Source organism: Cuculus canorus, chromosome 24, assembly GCF_017976375.1.
Source record: "Cuculus canorus isolate bCucCan1 chromosome 24, bCucCan1.pri, whole genome shotgun sequence".
NCBI classification, from domain to species: Eukaryota; Metazoa; Chordata; class Aves; order Cuculiformes; family Cuculidae; genus Cuculus; species Cuculus canorus.
In genome coordinates this window covers 6,689,727-6,709,382 of record NC_071424.1, presented here as the reverse complement: position 1 = coordinate 6,709,382, position 19,656 = coordinate 6,689,727, and the positions used below count along the sequence as shown (strand labels likewise).

General features: G+C 57.2%; 2 protein-coding genes across 2 annotated transcripts; both read left to right on the top strand.

Annotated features, from left to right (window-relative positions):
- The first annotated feature begins 3,954 nt into the window (after window positions 1–3,954).
- PHLDA3 (pleckstrin homology like domain family A member 3) lies at window positions 3,955–9,536 on the top strand. The gene is made up of 2 exons (XM_009560618.2): window positions 3,955–4,582; window positions 5,082–9,536. Exons 1-2 carry the CDS (start codon window positions 4,231–4,233, stop codon window positions 5,201–5,203), a joined length of 474 nt encoding a protein of 157 aa, XP_009558913.2. The 5' UTR covers window positions 3,955–4,230; the 3' UTR covers window positions 5,204–9,536.
- A 4,276-nt stretch (window positions 9,537–13,812) lies between these two features.
- TNNI1 (troponin I1, slow skeletal type) lies at window positions 13,813–19,191 on the top strand. Its single transcript, XM_054088005.1, has 8 exons — window positions 13,813–13,853; window positions 15,543–15,615; window positions 16,057–16,087; window positions 17,303–17,344; window positions 17,982–18,113; window positions 18,201–18,290; window positions 18,758–18,934; window positions 19,183–19,191. Exons 5-8 carry the CDS (start codon window positions 17,988–17,990, stop codon window positions 19,189–19,191), a joined length of 402 nt encoding a protein of 133 aa, XP_053943980.1. The 5' UTR covers window positions 13,813–13,853; window positions 15,543–15,615; window positions 16,057–16,087; window positions 17,303–17,344; window positions 17,982–17,987.
- The last annotated feature ends 465 nt before the right edge of the window (window positions 19,192–19,656 follow it).

Sequence of the window (19,656 nt, the reverse complement as noted above, 5' to 3'; positions counted from 1 at the left end):
CAGGTTTCCCACCCGGGGACCCAAATTCTGGCTGTTCCCCTTGCTCTGAGGGACGTGCCTGGGGTTTGTAGAGGTGATAGCTGATGGCACTTGGTGGGCAGAGAAGACACCCCAGGTTCAGGGATGCGCCTGTGGCTCAGGAGCTCACGTACCACCCTTTGTGGAGACCGAAACCTGGCTCCCTCGCTTGGCAAAGTTTCCGCTCCCCCGCACAGGCGTGGGGGGTTAGGATCTGCCTGCGTTCTCTGTGAGCAGGAGGTGGATGCTGCACTGCTGCGGCATCTCGGCTGGGTGGGCACAGGCAGGGATAGTGCCCGAGGAGCGCTGTTTAGCCAATAAAGCTAGAACATGTCTCTCTTTAGACTCTTTTCCTCATAGTTGTAGAGGCTGTGTCAGAGAGAAGGAAGGTGCCAATATATTGTAGGTGTGGTGGACCTCATTGGCTCCTGGAGAGCTGGTCAAAGCCCGGAGAAAACGCTGAGTTTGGGTTTCATGGGGGTCACAGAAACAGGTAGGGTGGACGGATCCTGCAAATGACTTGAGTCTAACCTCCTGCTTAAAGCAGAGCTTGCTCCAAAGATCAGGTTGATCAGACCCTCCAGTGTCCCTGTTGAGTTTGGAAAGGATGGAGGTGCCACCACTATGGTTCTTGTCACATCCATGCACTGTGCAGGCAGAGGAGATTGTTTTCCTTATGTACATCAGGGTTTCCCTTGTGGCACCTGTGCCCGTTGTCTCTTGTCCTGCCATGCACTGCTGTGTCTCCCTTCTCCACAACCCTTCTCTGGGCAGTGGAAAACTGGAGCTCAGTCTCCTCGACTCTTCTCTTCTCCAGGCTGGGGGGTCCCTGCTGAGCTTTCAGCCCCAAAGGGCTGTGACGTCCTGGGACAGGGACCTTGCCCTGAAGGTTTGCAGTTGAAGCTGCACTGTTCTCCTGAGAGCGGCTGAGGGGGTGACAGGAGCCCACATCCACTGTGTTGGCAAGGGGACCCGGGACAGGCGTTGCTGGGGCTGCACCTCCAGGCACAGGGCACGGAGGTGGGGAAAGGCTGAGGAGAAGCTGTGTGGGATTAGAGGAGCGTTCTGGGCATCGCTGCCCAGTCTGCAGAGGGATGGCTGTGACCATCTGCTACCATCTGCTGGTTGCTGCTCCCCGTGGTTGGACGTGGCTCCACGCTGGACACGTCTGGACACCTGCACCCAAGCGTTGTCCAACTCCCTTTGGAGGCAGCAGAGCCGAGTTGCACCCAGCAGCACCCATAGCTCTCCGCTGCCGGCACGGCGGCCGCCAGCCCTTGGGAAGGGGTGGTGGCACCCATACCTGACTCTGAAGAGATGACGGAGGGGGTTGGCTCAGGGATGCACTGGAGTGTGGTGGTGATGGGACCTCTCTGAGCAACATGGACAGTGGTGCCGGAAGATCCTGTGGCAAGGGATGCCACACCACCACTGCCACATCCTGGTGCTTTTGGAGGAATGAACCAGCCTGGGGCAGGACTTTGCCCCTCCTGAACCCTGAGCCCCAGCAGTCCCCATTACCCACCAGTTCAGGCTCTCTGGGGATGGGATGCACACGGGGACCCATGGAAGCCCTTTTTTTCCTTGCCGGCAGCCTGGCAGTGCTTCCTGTTGGATTTGCTGGAGGGCAGGAGCTGCCGTGACAGCCTCTGATCCTCCAGGTCTGGGAACCGCCGGCTGGGGCAAGAGAAGCAGAAAAAGAGTTTGTCAAAGTTCCTTTAAGTTCCCATGGCCATGGGAAAATGACCTTCCCTTGGCGGCTGGAGCGCGGAGACGCAGTGAGCATCAGAGCTGGGGTTGGCAGCCCTCGGCTCTCCCCGAGGTGGTGAGGAAGCAGAACACACCGGCTGGTGGAGCAAAAGTGCCCACAGACATCCCAGCTTGCCGGAGCGGAGCTGGAAGTGACATTCACAAAACCACACGCCCCAAAGTTTCCAGGGCTCAGCGTCCCTGGAGCTGAGCTTCAGCCATGTGTGGGAAAGAGCCTTGGATGCTCCACCTGGGGGATCCTGTCCATCTGCTCTGCCCCCCTGCAGTGCTGGGGCGCTAGGGGTGACCTCTGCGGCTGCCCTGTGCCTGACCCAACGCGGCGAGAGCCGCAGGGCAACCGGGGCCACTTGACGTCATGAACCTGGGTCTCCTGGGACACGTGGGAACTCTGCCAGCGTGGAGAGGTGGAGAAGTTGGCCTCGGGGAGCAAGAACGAGTTCCTGGCTCCGGCACCCGCTGCCCTGCCCTCTTAATGAGGGATAATGAGGTGCATCTCATCAGCGCTGCAGACTTGCCCCCCCGGCCACGCCGGCTGCGGGCGATGCCCCCAGCAGGGACGGGGCGATGGAGGGGCCGGGGCAAGCGGGGCTGAGCTGGGGGCACTGGGCTGGGGTCTGTGGGGGCGTGAACAGGGGGAACTGGGTGGTGGGCACCGGAACGGCAGTGTGTCAGCGAGCCACAAGCTGCCCTGCGGGCTACCAACCCCAAACAGAGACCCCCGCGTGTCCCCAGGGGGGATTTTTTTTCCCCTCTCAGACCCTGCCAGGGTAAAAGGACCTTCAGCATCTCTGGGGCGGTGCATCCAGCCACCCGGCAGGCTGTGGCCATCACCAGCCCACGGCCAGCAGGAGCCCCCAGCTGTCCCCGCTGGCAGCCCGGCGTGGCACCATGGAGCTCGCGGTGCCAGGCGCTGGCACGGGAACAGACGCCGCTGCCGTGTCCGGGAACGAGACCGTCTGGAAAGGAGACGGGTGTTTTGCTGTAGGGGAGGGAGGACTCAGACAGGACCGGGCTGTGCCATGCACAGGTCACACAGAGCTGGGGATGCTGGTTCTCCCTGTGGGGCGGGGGCTTCAAATCCCTCTCGCAGGGGGCTTGAGGAGCTCTGTGTGCTGGGCCAGCAGCCTCGGCTGCAGGGGGGTGGGAGGGAGGGCTCGAGGGTTGCCCCCCTTCATGGGCCTCCTCCCAGGGTTCCCCACAGCCCCCGCATCGTTGGTGCTACACCCACGGGCTGCTGCACCCCATAACCGCTGCCTTGGCGGGTGTTGAACCCCATCCCCCCCTGCCCTGCGTGGCACCGAGTCCGCTTTTGCCTTCCTGTCCGGCACTGCTCCCCACAGCACCCTGCCCCAGCTAGCATTGCCCCCCGAGCCCCCGGGCCCAGCTGGCCCTGCACCCCAACATTTGGCACTGCACCCCTAACAGCTGGCCCTGCACCCCAACAGCTGGCCCTGCACCCCAACATTTGGAACTGTACCCAGCAACTGGCCCAGCACCCCCAACAGCTGGAACTGCATCCCTAACAGCTAGCACTGCACCCCAACAGTGGGTCATGTATCCCCAACATCTGGCCCTGCACCCTAATATCTGGCAGCGCACCCCAAAATCTGTCCTCACACCCCAACAGCTGGAATTGCACACCTAGCAGCTGGCACTGACCCTCAACATCTGGCCCTGCACCCCAACAGCTGGAACTGCACCCCAACAGCGGGTCCTGTACCGCCAACTGTGGGTCCAGCACCCCCAACAGCTGGTACTGCACCCCTAACAGCACGCACTGCACCCCAACAGCGGGTCCTGTACCCCCAACTGTGGGTCCTGCACCCCCAACAGCTGGTACTGCACCCCAACAGCTGGCACTGCACCCCAACAGCAGGTCCTGTACCTCTAACAGCTGGCATTGCACCCCAACAGTGGGTCTTGCACCCCAGTAGCTGGCATTGCACCCCTAACAGCTGGCACTGCACCCCAAGAGCAGGTCCTGCACCTCCAACAGCTGGCACTGCAAATGTAACAGCTTGCCCGTGCCCACCCCCCGTTCCCACCGGGGTACCGAGGGCAGCGCCAGCCCGCGGGCACGCCGCAAGCACCTCCCGGGGCAGGGGGACCCGGCCGGGCTTCGCCTGGGCGTGCAGGGTGCCTGCCCGGCAGGAGGGGCCAGGCGAGGCGCAGGAATGCGAGTGGGAGAGCGGCTGGGCATGTAGCGACAGCTCCTGGGGCACGAGGCGCCGGGGATCCCACACGCTGCGCCGAGCGGAGCTGGGGCACGGCCGGCATGGGGCATCCCAAAGCTCACCCCCTCTGAGAGCCCCGAGCCAAGGGTGCTGTGCCCACCGGGGCTGGGGTCCCGGGGCCCGGCTTCGACGTGGAGGGGCTGGAAATCCCTCGGCGGGCGATGCGCGGCTGCATCGGCTCGAGGGGCTGAGGATCTGAGGAGCCGCTATGACCCCCGAGAAGGTGCTGAGGGAGGGGGTGCTGGAGAAGCGCAGCGGGGGGCTGCTGCAGCTCTGGAAGAAGAAGCGGTGCCTGCTGACGGAGAAGGGGCTGCAGCTCTTTGAGCCCAAGGGCTCGCGGCGCAAGGAGCTGAGCTTTGCACGCATGAAGGCAGTGGAGTGCGTGGAGTGGAAGGAGCGGCACATCTACTTCACGGTGGTGATGGACGACAGCCACGAGATCGACTTCCGCTGCGCTCAGGAGGACCCAGGCTGGAATGCCGAGATCACCATGGGCCTCGTACGCTTCAAGAACCAGCAGGCGATCCAGATCGTCCGTGCCCGGCACAGCTGCCGAGCAGGTACCGGACCCCCTACCCCACGTCAGGGTGCAGAGCTGACTGGAGGATGAGGTCCCCAGCCCCTGGGTCCCATCTCCAAGAGGTTTGGCTTAGAATCATAGAATCACGGAATGGTTTGGGTTGGAAAGAAACCCAAAGATCATCCATTTCAACCCCTGCCATGAACAGGGACACCTCCCACTGGATCAGGGTGATCAAAGACCCATCCAACCTGGCTTCTCCATGGGAATCCTGGAGGGGGTCCCATGGGTGGGAATGGGTCGGTAGGGTGGTGGTCCTGTGTTTGCCCGCACTGGCTGAGCCCTTCAAATCTCCCACTGGGTTTCACCTCCCTGCATCCCCGAAGAGGGACTTTTAACACCCTGCCTCTCTCTTGGTGGTCTGGAGGGTGATGAGGCTCTTTGCCATCTTCTGCACGGGGTGGTGGTGAGGACCATGGCTGGATCCTGCCCCACGTCCAGCACTGCCTGGGTGGGTAACGAGTGCCTTGTCTCCGCAGCGGTGCAGTTCGACACAGCCCCGGTGAGGCAGCCTGTGGACGCACAGCACCCCAACAGCAGGATGGGGATGGCCCTCAGCTCGTCAGGCGGTGGGGAGAATGGGATCCCAGCGGGCAAGTGAGACCGCTGCCGTCTGCAGCCTGGGGATGGGGACAGTGGCCCTGAGGAAGTCGGTGCAGGCGCCGGCTTCCCCCGTCCTGGGGCAGGACAGCGGCACCGCAGGAGCCGGACTGGCAGAGCTGCAGGGGTCCGGACACGTCCCTGGCACGGTGGGGCAAAGGACACAGTCAGGGCCACCACTGGAGCTCTGGACATTGCAGGAGGTCACATCCCTGCCTGGGGGCCCACCGCGCTTCAGCTGACATGGCCAGGACCTTGGTGGAGACCCCTGGGCCTCTCCTGCAGGACAAGACGGGACGGATGAGGTTGAGCCTGAAGGAAGCGGTGTGGTTGTGACCTCTGCCTGGATGCCAGTGACACTGGGACACACGGACATGGCTGGGGACACGGCTCTGCCTCAGCCCCCACGTTGAGAAGGGGCTGGGGAGCTGCTGGGACTCCTCCAGGCACTGCACTCGGCCGTGCTGCTGGACACTGTCCTGCCCCACACTGTCCTCGGGCTAAGGGGGAATTCTGGGGACAGCAATGGGGACCCCAAATCCCTGTATCCAAAGTGTCCCCAAACAGGACTTTCTGCTGCTTTACCCCATTGCTGCTTTGATTTGTGGGACCCTGCAGGGTATGGGAGAGCACAAATCCTGCACCGAGCTTCACTGGTAGCTGGTGTCCCCCCAAACCTGCCAGCATCCCACAGCCCGGCTCCAGAGTCCCTGCTGCCTCCCCACGCCTCTCCCGTCACTTGTTGCGCTGCACCTGCGTCCCTCAGGATTCCCACGGTGGTTTGTGGGCAGGCGACCCGAGAGCAGCGCTGCCTGGCTCCGCAGGATCGGGGCAAGGGAAGGGATGGCTCTGCCTCGACAGGCAGCACAGACGCCAGCGCCTCGAGCCACCGGGCTCTGCAAGCCAGAGCCTGAGCCCCAGCCCTGCGGCCGGAGGCTGCAGATCCTTCCAGAGATTGCCCGGCTGTGTGGGAATCGGGGAGCACGGTGCCCTGTCCCCCGGGCTGCGGCAGCTGAACCCTGCCTGAGCCTCTGCAAGAGCCCACGGGGCCCTGTCCCAGTGCCAGGGCGGTTCTGAGGTGGCTTTGGGATGGTGGCATGGCTGGAATCTCCTCACCGTGCAGGGCCAAGCTTTTTCCAAACAGCCTGGGCATAAACATTTTGGAGTTTTTCCACCCAAGGAGTCCTGCATGGCCATTCCTGGTCCCCAGAGCTTCATTTGCAGAGGAACTGCTCTGCTTGCTAGTGGAGACAGGCTGGGGGTCCAAGATAGGGCAGTGTCCAAAGCCCGCTCGGATCTGCAGGATCCCAGTGACCCAGACGAGGTGGGCTCCAGGGATGTGGGACCTGCCCACAGGGAGCTGCTCCAGGCATGGACCATGTCCCCACACACATTTTGGGAGGGAATGGCGTTGTGAGTGGTTGGAGGAAGGTGCTGGTGCTCACACAGCATTCCCATGGCAAGGATCTCTATCTTGGGGATTCTTAATCCCCACCTATCTCTCAGAGTCAAGGGATTCTGTGAGGCTCATTCCAAGTCCTGCAAGTCTCCCAAGCCTGTGCTGTGGCAGAGCAGCACCTAGGGGTGGGGAGCACCCAAGGTGAGGGGTTTTCCAAAGGCTTCCAAATTTCGAGCTGGTTTTGGGTGATTTGAATCCTTCTTTTCTGCCCTCTCATTCACTGTAAATAGGTGTTTTCTGTTCTCCAAATGCCAGCAAGCAACTGGGGAGGAAAATGGTTGATGAGCACGTATAAGTGCCAGCCCTGGCCATGGACACATCCACTGTGCACCAACAGATGGGGCAGCAGAGGGGTCGTGGTACCCGTGAGCTGGGGAGGAATTCAGGTGGTCCATAGAGGAAGGGGAGACAAATCGCTGCGGTGGCCTTTCAGGGCCGGGCATGGGGAAAGCCAAGGTTTTCCAGCCCCATTCTGAGCTTCTCATAACTCTGCAGACCAAAACACAGCTGGTGCCCTGCCTGAACAGTGGACACTCCAGGTTTGGGAGTTTCTTCTGTGAAGACCCCCAAACCTGCCGGATGCGTCCTCGGTGGGGGATTCTCAGCCCGACCCCGGCACAGGGGTGAGAGCCGAGCCTGGCGTGAGGGTGGGAGGCAGGATGGCTTCACCCAGCTCCTGGGAGGGCTGAATGTTTCACACAGAGGAAAAGGTCATCCCAAGACTCAGAAGCAAATAAAGAGCCGAGAGACTTGGCCGTCGAGAAGAGCGGGGACGGTGTTTGGTGCATCCCCCGTCGCCAGGGACGCGGTGCCACAGCGCTGCGGGCTGGAGCTCAGCACTGACGGGCGAAGTTGGGTGAAATGGGTTAATTTTACCCCAGAGAAAATCTCCTGCAGGCAGGAGCTTGGAGAGCAGCCGGGTGTGCAGGGGTGTGGGGAGAAGGGCCCTGGGAGCACTGCAGGAAGCCAGGCACCATGAAAGGATTTCTAGATGACAATTCGCACGGTTAGGGATGCAAGGAGCTTGCAGGGTGCTTCCAGCCATCCCAAAAGGCAGGGGAAGGACACATGGGAAGCGTTTTTAGTGCTCCTGGAGATGGGGAAACTGAGGCACAGCTGGGGGTGGAGGTGGTAGGCATGTGGCCTCGCAGCCCCCCTCCAGCACAGCAGCTCCCCCTGGGAGGAGGGGCTGGCTCTGGGGGACCCCCATGCTGGGGGCACCAAGCAGACCTGGGGCTGAGCGTGAGCCCCACAATGGAGTGAGGTGCCCCGGAGCTGTCTGAGTTCAAAGGCAGGAGCCTGAAAGTCCAGCTCTGCTGCTCCCAACCCCACAGTGCCCCCGCTCCACTGACCCTCCCCACAGTGCTCGAGGATGCCTCGGACCCTCCGTGCGGGCTGGGGGCTGCCGGCACCCATGGGTGCTTGGGCTGGCATCCTTCGTGCTGCACTGCGAGGAGGAGGTTGGGGGCACGGAAGGTGGCAGGGGGAGATTCAGGGCCCTTTTAACCAACTGATGAAATCCCAGCCCTGGCTTTGGGATCAGTTTGGGACTGGCTGGACCTCCCTGGCATCCGGCGAAGGTGGTGAGGGTCACGGTGCTGAGACAGGAGTTTGCAGCATGACAGGGTCAATGATCTTTGGCAGGTGAGACCATGTGTACCTTCATCATCAGATGCCTTCCAGAGATGCTGGCAGTGCCCCACTTCTCCTGTGAATATCTGTAGTTTGTGGGTGGTTTTTCCTCAGATAAATATGAAAAGGAAAAAAAAAATCACGTTTGCAGCCAGTAGTATTTATTTTTTAGTTCTGTGTCAAGTGTCCATCTTCCTTCAGATGCACCAGAGATCGTTTCATTGTTGATCATTATTATAATATAATTATAATGTATTATTGTAATTATATTGGAATATAATGAAATGGTTGGGATGTCCACACCACCGCTGTGGTGGGCTTGGCCCCCTTCAATGGAGTCCTCTTGTGGTTGGGTGTAGGAAGAAATGCTGTGATCTGTAATGCAGAGCTTGGGATCCTTGGAGGGGGAGTCACAGAATCATAAGGCGGTTTTAGTCAAAGGGGACCTCATTTCCCATCCAGCTCCACCCCCTGCCATGGGCAGGAACACCTCCCACTGGATCAGGGGCTCCAAGCCCCATCCAACCTGGCCTTGAACACCTCCAGGGATGGGGCAGCCACCACTGCTCTGGGCAACCTGGGCCAGGGCCTCCCCACCCTCACAGCAAAGCATTTCCTCCTAAGAAAGATCTCATCCCAATCTCCCATCTTTCACCTGAAAATCATTCCCCTTTGTCTTCTCCCTGCAGTCCCTGTTCCAGAGCCCCTCCCCAGCTTTCCTGGACCCCCTTTCAGCACTGGAATCTGCTCTAAGGTCTCCCCATAGCCTTCTCTTCTCCAGGCTGAACGACGCCAACTCTCCCAACCTGTCCTTTTACGGGAGGTGCTCCAGCCCTTGGATCATCTTTGTCCGGGTGTGGATTGCAGGGACTGCACGTGTTCATTCCCTACTTCCAACATCCTGATGTTGTGTCTTGGAGAGGATGTCCCAGAGATGTGGAGTGGGCGGTGGATGATGAACGTGGTTGCGAGCATCACCCACCAGTGGAGCTGGGGCTGAGGGAAGGAGCTCACCAACCCGCCGGGCACCGCATGAAGGAACAAAAATAGCGGCCAGGCATTGCTGGAGCTGCAGAGGGCAGCAACGGAGCTTAATACAAGACTGTGCCCATCACCACTGTCCCTGAGCAGGAGCCACCCAGCTGCCCTGGTGGTGGCAGGGGCTCAGCCCAGCCTTGCTGAGAAGAGGGATGCTGAGACGCAGATCTCAGAGGCAGATGGGAGGGCCTGGAAATACCCTGAAAATGTCCAAAACACATGTCAGGGTCCTCACCTGGGCCGGAAATTTTGGATTATTTGTAACAGCCCTCTTTTTTTTTTTTTTTTTTCTGCTGTGAAATATTTTGCCTTAGGCTGAAAAGCAGTCTGGTTTTTAGGAGATTGAAAACTGACATGGCTGTTGAATTGTGTCAGCCCATTAAAGAAGAACAGAAGAACTCACGTCCTCCTCTTGTTTATAAGAGTCAACAAGATCAACACTGGGAAGGTTTCCTGTGTCACTTGGCAAAACCATGGGAAGCTTAAAGTCTTTGGTGGGTGGCTCATCTCCATTTTAATAATGACTTTCCACTCTTCCAAAGAGCTAAATCCTCCTGTTTAATAAAGTGTATGCTGATCCTAGAGAACCCGATAGCTTTGAGAGGCGCCTGCCCCGTCTGGGCAAACATTTCAAGTTTCCCTAAGTTGTTTAACCTGAGAAAAATAACTCGTCCCAGAATATTTCTAGAAGTGGAAGGCGTTTTTCCCATTTCATGAAGGTTGTCCTGATTTTGGATCCAGCTCCACAGATGCTTCCCGACGGATTTACTGCCTGCAGCCACGCAAATTCAGAAGCGTGAGCCTCGTGCTTGCGGATGGAGAGGCTGGACACAGGTGCCAAGCGCAAGCCAGGTAGGGGCTCCCAGAGCAGGAGGCTGTGGCTGGAGAAGATGGGGCTCTTCAGCTGCAGGAGAAGCTGTGCTCAACCTGGAAGCCCGGCACATGCAGTACCAGATCCCAAATGGATGAGGAGCCTCTGCCTCACCGTGTGGTGGGGGATGTGGTTGTCCTGGTGGGGTTGATGAAGAGGAGTGAAGATTGGCACAGCAGAGACCTGAGCTGGGAGAGGTCTTCCAGCTCCATAGGTCATGTTTGGAGTCTGACCCGGGACCTTGGTTGTTCCCAGCTCAGATTGTGGAGGACCATCATGGTTCTGCTCCACTTCCACTTCTGGCGCTTTATGAGGGGTGAGAGCTGTTTAATGATCTGCAGGAGAAACACTCAGACAGGGACAATTTCAGTGGGACAAGGCACGTGGACCTTCACGACTTCTTTGCAACGCGACACTGCAGTCCTGCAACCTTGCGATCACCTCGCTTGTAGGTGACCTCAATTACCCTGTTTCTCTGAGCTGTTCCACAGTGGGAAAACCTTCTCCCACCCTGTGGTGAGCCTGTGGAGTATCCTCTGTCCCAGCCCGGTGAGAAAACTGAGGCAGCTGGTGGACTCCTGCCATCCACCCCAGCATTTGGGGCTGGCTCTGAGCATGGAAGCTAAGGGATGTGAAGGATGGATTTGGAGGGTGAGGTCCCAAAGGACAACAGAGGCTCAGCTGTTGTTTCTAACTCTGTGCTGGATGCCCTGGGAAGACCGTTGTCTTTGTGAATGTTATCGGGTTGATGAAATGAGAACAGTGCATGGAAGAGGGCAAGGATAGGATGAGTGGGATGGCTCCAGGGCTTTGAGGAGGGAGAGGAAACCCTCAGGACCACTGCAAGTCTGCTTCCTCGGGGAAACAGGATCCACCTGGGGCAACCAAACTACTACAGCAGTCAGATGCCTTAGAATTTGGAGGTCCATCATCCCAAGGAGCCAGGGACCATTGTGACCCCTGTGCATCTCACCTGAAGCCAGAGGGCAGCTGTGGTAGCCCCTGCCATGCTTGTGGGGCTGGTACCTAATGATGAGGAACCACCAACACCCTAAAGGGACTCAACATATCATGAGGGAGGGAGAAACCACCCACTTCCATCTAAATAAGTGCAAGCTTGTCTGTTCATGAGCGACCAAACACAGGTGACATGAAGAGCCTCTGGGATGCAAGGGACGAGCAGACTGTCCCTGGTGACCTGGTCCTAGATGGGTCTGGCTTCCCCATACAGTTCTCTGTGAACTTTCTGTTGGCATCCATCCCCTCCGGTGCAGCCCACAGGGAAGCATTCATTTGAATCCGTGGCTCCTAGGAATGGGGGGGACATTATTTTGCTTTGAATTTGGCCTCAACACTCCTCTGCCCCACAGATCTCCTGCCTGTCCCCTTCCACCTGCCAGCAGCTCAGAGGGGAGCCCACAACCTCAGGTGGTACCTAATGAAACCCCTCATCTTGAGGCAGCTCGTTGTGGTTTGTGAGATGGGGATGGAGACCCTTTAAGTGTCTTCATCATGTCTGGAGAGGAGATTGGGTTGGAACCTGGACTCCTGCCAGTCCACCCCCAGCACGGCAGCACCAGGGCTTGGAAATGATGCTGAAGCCCCAAACTGAGGGGTCCCACAAGCCTACCCCTCACCTCCTCCTTCCTCCTCCTCACTCCATGTCCCAGCAGAGGATGAAACCTGAGACCAGAGCAAACAGCATCTGAGGCAGCCCTGCCCGCTGCCTGGGCAGCAGAGGCTGCTCAGGTCCCTGGGGCACAGCGGTGGGGAATGCAGAGCCTTTGTCACCGGCTAATTTTGGCTCCTCTGTGCTCTGAAAACAATCCCAAGGCAGCTGGGAGGAAAGATGCAGGAGGCATGGCCTCACGGGGGCTTTTGCCTTATAAAGGTCTAAACGGATGGTATAAAACCTCCTCCTTGGTGGCTGGGAGGAGATCCGCTGGCGCTTAGAGCCAGGGAACAGCAGATGCCCTTGGAGGGGCCCCTGAGTTGGGTGGGTGCAGGGGGTCAAACAAGGATGGGGCTGCCGCAGCCATTGCCTCCGACACTGACCTCGTGCTGGGCTGGGGGCTGCTGCATCGCCCCCCACCAGGGCACAGCTCCCAGTCGGCGTCCAGGCAGGGCGTAGGAGCTGTGGAAGGTGACCATGCACCCCCTGCTTTGCAGGACAGAGAGGGTCCCTTTGCTCCCCACCGTGGAGCTCTACCCCGTGCATGCAGCTGCATGTCCCTCCACCACCATAATAACCTCAGGATTAAAATACCGGGCATTATCCCTGCTGGACTGCACGCTGGGAATTGTTTGCTCCTAAACTTGGCCCTAAAAATATCCTAGGGAACAGGTGCCACCTGCCCCTGGGGTCCTCTGCTACGTGAAGCCTCCCCTCACAGGGGCACCGGGCAAGGAGCTTTGCGGGGCGCAGGGAGGAGAAACAGCAGCTCTTTTGCTGCTTTTCAGAGATTTCAAGGGGGAAACATCAGGGCTTGCGTGGGGCTGAAAGTTCATAGAGTCACAGAACAGTTTGGGTTAGAAGGGAGCTCAGAGCCCATCCAGTCCCACCCCCTGCCATGGATCCACTGGCTCAGGGGCTCCAAGCCCCATCCAACCTGGCCTTGAACGCTTCCAGGGATGGGGCAGCCACCACTGCTCTGGGAACCCTGGGCCAGTGTCTCACCACCCAAGTTGCTTGAGCATCCCAAGCTGCTGTACTCTACTGGGAGAGTCTGGAGGCCCTGCTCCTCAGAGAAGGAACTGCCCCATTCTTGGCCACAAATGATCATCTGGCCTGATGCTGTAACCCCACCTTTGCTGATTTACCCCATCATCCCTCAACAATGTGCCCTGTCCTGGCCCAGGGTGGCTTTGCCCTCCTGCTCTGGTAGCTCTGGTGGCTCCAGGGAGCCCGGTGCTCTATGGGGACATCAACCATGCTCGCAGCATTGCAGAGCATGTGTGCACCACTGTGCATGGGGATCTGCACTTCATCAGCTCTCCAGGCTGCTTACAGCCCCCACCTCCCCTTCAAAGACTTTCTGAAAGAAAAGAAATAAAAAGAAAAGAAAAAAAAGAAATAAAGAAAAAAAAAGATATTTTCTGTGCAGTAAATGCACTGCGGTGTTTCAGTTCTTGGTTTCTGCCTCCTTGCAGAGTCAGGGCTTTTTTGGCATCTCTGATGTTGGGCTACATTGGAGAGGACCAAGGCAGATGAGCCGTGAAGAATTCAACCATCGGCACGGTCATCGCTGTTGCATGATGCTCAGCCGGACCCGGCACGTTCACGTGCTCCCCCCCAGCTCGCATGTGAGTCTTCGGGCTGTGCGTGCTGCCCAGGAGGGGAATTCACCCCCAAGCAGCATGAGGATTGACTAAATCGTGGGGAGTCACAGCTGCAACCCAACATGGGGGCACCAACACATGTGAGCGATGCGTGTGTGTCGCCCCGCATTCCAGACGGTGCCCCAGGTGTGTGCATCGCGTCATGGGGCACCGGGGCTCACTGCAAACGTGCATGCACAAGAGGGGATTTGTGCTATTTTTACTGACCACTTGCAGTCGGGCTGCGATTCCAAACTCCCCCTCCACCGCCGGCCCCCGGCAGTGTGCGGCTCTGCAGACGCCAGGCATCACCTCCCTCCTGCCCAGCCCTAGGTAAGGCACTGCCGCTGGAGCCCCCGTACCCGTGGCTCTGCGTGCGCTCGTGGGGACACGAGTGAGACCCGTGGGGTCTGCGTGTGTTGGTGTGGCCCAGAGGAGCCCCCAGCACAGGAATTTGTCTGCACTTCTCTCCCTCTCTGAGGTTGCTCAGACGTTGTCTCAGCTCTTAGAGATAGGGTTGGTGAGACTGCAATGGGGAGAAACACAGCAGAAAAGCCCAACTGTGCTTTGGAGCTGAGGTTGGCTTGATTTTTTCTGAAAATTGTCAGACAGGACCATTTTGGGGAACATTTGCCCATGTGTCCTATCCTGACTGCTCGCAGTGTGACCAGGGACGTGAAGGTTTGAGTAGAGTGCGTGAGGCATTGTGTCCACCGCGCGTGTGTTCGTGGTGTGTTTCCAACCCCCTGTGGTGTGGGAGAGTGTCAGAATTGACTGTGTTTCAGTTTATGGGTTACTTTCTTTTAAGGATTTCCATGATATAATGGTTTAATAATCTTTTAATATTATTTTGAATATTTTCATGGCTGGCAGCATGCAAAATTAGCAGAAATAGGCAGAATTATCTTGTCCAGGTCCTCTCATCCCCATCAGAGAGCAAAGTCTCTTGTGGATGCTGCAGATCCAGCTGGAATCCAGAAGTCCCTGCACAAGATTCCTGGGGATGTCTTACCAGCGTAGCTGAGTCCCAGCTCTGCTCTGGGAAGTCAATTTAGCACTACCTCGCCCTAAAAATTGAATGACCTTGGTAGGGGTCGTCAGCCTGAGGTGTGGTGTGGGTTCCACCTTCCAGGGATGTCGGGCTTTGCTTCGACAGGGAGTGCGGGCGACGCTGAGGGGCTTCGTTTAGCCCTTGCTCATCTCCTGAGAGCTGAAGGCTTTTCTGCCTTCCCTGAAATAAATTTGGGGACAGTAGCTGGGACCCAACCTGCTCCGTGCAATGGTTTCGGGCAAGAGGAGCTGCCAATCCTGCAAGTCCTCCGGGAAGTTTGCTGGATCACCCAAATCCTCCAGAAAGGCACAGAACTGGTGGCTCTGGCTGCGGTGGACTGATGTTCTGGGAGAAAAAAGTTCCTGTTCCAGGGATTTTTCATTCTAAATCCAGGACAGGTTCTGGAGGAGATAATTCCTGTTGGGATTTTATCACACTTGCCTCCCAAATTCCATTCTTCCTGGTGAGGCAGCAGGGGGGATGGGGACAGGACAGGGACAGCGGATGGGGGCAGGAGGTGCACTGTGTGCTTTTGTTTGGCAGAGGCTCCACACATGCCTGGAAGCAGCTCTTTGAGTCCAGAGTTGTTCCCTTTTCCTTCCCCCTCAGCCGGAATCCTGGGTGTTTAAAACAGTTTCCAAATTTAGGGGGAATGCAAAGGGATTGAGGCAAAAAATCCCAGCTTTGCTGTTTCAGTTTGAAGGAAGAGGACTAAATCCACCACTGGAAAATGCTTTTCCCATCTGAAATATGGCATCAGTTTGGTACACCTTGTTGGAAAGAGAAAAAAAAGAAAATTGATTAGCGTTTTCCCATACGTTTTTCTATTTCTTGGGCTTACGCGGTGTCCAGGCTTCTTGGTAAGAGAGGGAAGTGTTAGCGGCAGAGCTGTGAGGCCGAGCGTTTGAAGCAGCTGCCAGGGCATAGGGTTACCAAGCAAATTTAAAATATGAAACTGAGTATTTCACCAGGGACGTGGCTGCTGAAGGAATCCGCCCAGCCGCTGGGCTGTACCTTGTTGCCCCTCGCTCCATCACTCCCGAGGTAGGTTATGGCTTCATCACCCTTGTGATTCCCCATGGGGAACCACAGGACAGGACTCCCTGTGCCGACACAGTGTGGGGGATCCCGAGGCGCCCTGTTTCTCCTGAGCTTTCCAGCCACTCTCGCCTCCGTGCCCTCACCCCAAACTAGGGTGTGTGAGGCAGCTGGCAGAGGAGCAGCTCTGGGAAAACCCCAGAGGAGCAGGAGACCGAGTCCTGCAGGGCTGGCTGGAGGCAGGTTGGAGCTTGCCCGAGATAAGTTTTCCTTCGAGCATGGCGGGTTCCTCTCGGTGATTTGGGTGGTGAGGCTGCGGAGTTGCTTCCCTCCACTGACAGAACGGGGCAGCATCGGACTTCAGGATCATCCCACCACTGCTTTCTGGGCTTTGGTGGATTCAGGATTTGCTCTTTTGTTTCAGCCTCTTTACCTTCTTTTTTTCAGGCACACAGCGCGCTGCCGCGATGCCAGAGCCGTAAGTGTCACGAGTTTCCCTCAGGTTTCACTAAATCCTCCCCTGGCTCCTTCTGCCAGCTGAGCTTATCTGGTTTTGGGGGCTGTTCAGCTGCAAACCTGACCCGTGCTCAAGACCTCTGCACCATTCCAGAGGAGGCCACGGAGATGGCTCGAGGGCTGGAGCCCCTCTGCTGTGAGGACAGGCTGAGAGAGTTGGGGTCCTTCAGCCTGGAGAAGAGAAGACTCTGGGGAGACCTTAAAGCAGCTTCCAGTGCTGAAAGGGGCTGCAGGAAAGCTGGGGAGGGGCTCTGGATCAGGGAGTGAAGGGATAGGATGAGGAGGAAGGGTTTTCAGGTGAAAGAGGGGAGACTGGGATGAGATCTTAGGAAGAAATGTTTCCCTGTGAGGGTGGTGAGGCCCTGGCCCAGGTTGCCCAGAGCAGTGGGGGCTGCCCCATCCCTGGAGGGGTTCCAGGCCAGGTTGGATGGGGCTTGGAGTGTTGATTCTATCGTTCCCCTTTAAAAAAAACTGTCTTTAAATAAAAATTCCCCATGATTTCAATGTCCTGATTCACATCTCGGACCTTCCCCAGACCCTGAAATACAGATCTCAGTTGGGCAGCACCACTCGCTTTGCCATGAGGCTCTCGTAGCAGATCGTACAAACATAACACATTCCCTGGTGTGAACAGAAGGGAGAAACCTCCGTGCAGGCTTTCATGAAGCAACGACACAGAGGTGCCCCAGCTCTGCAAAGCTGAACAGGATCCAATTTCCAAGTGTGCCCACCCCCAGTAGTGCGAGGCGCACGCGAATAAGGGTATTGTGGCCTGAACCACAGCGACCGAGTTGAGGGCAGCACGATGGCCACCGTGACAGCTCGTGTGCGGTGCTGGAGTGGCACTTTGGCTTTCTGAGCAGTGGCCCTGAGTGCCCACTGCCTTCCCAGGGAGCATCAGCATCTCGGAGCGGGCTCACTTGGGGGTGGCATCTGTTAAATACAGAAATATGGCAAACAATTGCAATCGTGAGATGTTTTTCTTGACTGTCACCTCTTTTTTTGGCTGTTTTTCACTGTGCTCTTTTCTCATTCTTTATTGCTCCTCCCTGAATTCACACCTGCCAGCAGGGAGGTAAGTGCCTTTCCTTTGGGGCGTGATCCTGATGTTACTCTGCATCTGCTGTGAGTTTGTTTTCAAATGTTTTTTTTTTTTTCCCCTTCCCCTTTCCCCTAGAGAAAATCCAAGATCTCAGCCTCACGCAAACTCTTGTTGAAGGTGAGTCCTGAGGGCTGGAAACTCCCTGGGCTTTGTCTTGCTGGGGAAAAGGAGCCAGGGTTGAAGTGCGTGGTCGGTGGGACGCAGCGATGAGGCACGGCAGAAGCATGGGCCCTGGGGAGCAGCTCCCGTTCCCATCCCTTGTCTTCCCCCAAATCCTCACTCATGTGGGCTTTGTGGTCCATGCACCAAACAAACCTCTCCTCATCTCCACTTTTGCTAAGGTGGGGAGAGACTCCAGCGCCTTCAGCTCTAAAGCCACAGACCTTGTGTTTGTGCACCATCAGCTCTGCCACACAATCTTGGGAGGTCCCTGGGTTGTGGCTTGGGGAAAATCATTTGCTACCACAGCAGAGCAAACAAAGTGCCAGCGTCAGCATCCATCAGGACCACCGCCCCCGCAGCCCACGGAACCTCTGGCCGTGATGTTCCCCCTGCCTTCAGGGTCACCACATAAAGGTGCAGGGATTTTTTGATGTATGCTGTAGCAACACGGTGGTTTGAGAGGACGGCTACATCAGGGAGGAGGTTTGGGAGGCAGACAGGACTGTCCCATCTACAGATGTTGCGCGACGAGGCCTATGGGGAACAGAGGAGCTGGTCTGTTCACACTTCTGCCATTTACTTTTGCTCTTAGAGTTTGATGCTGGCAAAAGCGAAGGAGGAATGGGAACAGGAGATTGTGGACAAGCAGGCGGAGAAGGAAAGATACCTGGCTGAGCGGGTCACACCACTGAACACCACGGGGCTTTCCTTGAGCCAGCTCCAGGTATTGCTCAGGCCCGAGGGTGGAGGGACTTCCTTGGGAGCAAGGAGAGGCATTGCTCACCGCTCTCCTGTTGTGTTTGGCCCCCAGGACCTGTGCAGGGAGCTGCACGAGAAGGTTGAAATTGTGGATGAAGAGAGATATGACATTGAAGCGAAATGCAACCATAACACTCGGGAGGTAGGAGGCAGGATGGGCTGTTTGCTTCTACGTTAACTCCCTCCCGGATGGTAGCTTGGTCCTCACTGAGTGTCTGCCATGGACTGGGCTGAGCTTGGATGTAAGACATGCTCCAGGTCTATCTAAGGGTTGGTATTTGCTCTGCAAGTCATCTCTCAGCACAAGGTTCTTCCCTTCCTCAGGGAACTCAAACTGCCTGCTGGGTTCACAGGCAACCTCCTCTCTCTCCTGGTCACCCCTCGTGAGAGTTCCTTCTTGTGGAACAGCATCCCTCCCAGCCGGCTGGGGCCAGGCACAGACAACAGCTCTGTGCAGTCCCTTGGTGAAGGTGGTCCTCGTGGCTGCAGGAGAGGCACAGACTCCTCTGGGGCTTGGTGTTCGCAGAGATTCCTGTTTCACATGGGAGATTTTTGTGCACGGTAGCCAAGTGATGACTTCCCAATCCTCCTCCTTTCTACAACCCTCAGATTAAAGATCTGAAAATCAAGGTGCTTGATCTCAGAGGAAAGTTCAAGCGACCCCCACTGCGTCGAGTCCGTGTCTCCGCCGATGCCATGCTGAGGGCTCTGCTGGGCTCCAAGCACAAGGTGTCCATGGATCTGAGAGCCAACCTGAAGTCTGTCAAGAAGGAGGACACGGAGAAGGTAGGTCACTCTTCTAGAGGCCAGAGATGGACACACCTCCTAGGGATGCCCTTGCCCTTCTCTAGGGTCCCCTGTGAAGACTGTGTGTTGTCCTCGTCCCTTGTAAGCCTCAGAGAAAGCACGGGGCAAGGTGCTGCCCACTGTGGAATGTTGTGGGACCACATGGGAGCAGTTTGACCTGGCTAGGTAACTGATGGATTATAATAACTGGGGTTTAGGATTGTGCCCATGGTGCTCTTCCCTCCTAGAGCATGTGAGGGTCTTCCTGCTCGGGCACCTTCAGCACATCTGCTGAGCTGCACTTGCAGAGAGTTTGGTCTTTGGTCTTCTGGGGATCCAGAAGAACTCCTGTTTGGTGCAATCACACCCAGAAAACACCCAGGAAGCCCCCAGACCCCGATGAGATAACACAGAGCAGGTCCAGAGAGCATGCTTGGCCTCGGATAAACATCCCAGTTCATACTTGCTTTGCAGAGAGGTGAGAGGGGAAAGCCTCAATACTTGGCTGGAGAGTGAAGCTCAAACCTGCCAGAGCGTGCAGGTACCCCAATGGCAAGAGTGGTGCCGCTTTCCTGGGTCTTACCCTTTTGTCCAAGCTCAGCACATTGGATGGGAATCTCAATTTTTGATGACTTTTCCTCTCTCCCCCTGTTGCTACTATAGCCCATTTTCAGACCTTTAGCCAGAAAACAGTGTTTGCAGTTCTCAGCACCAGGTGGTGA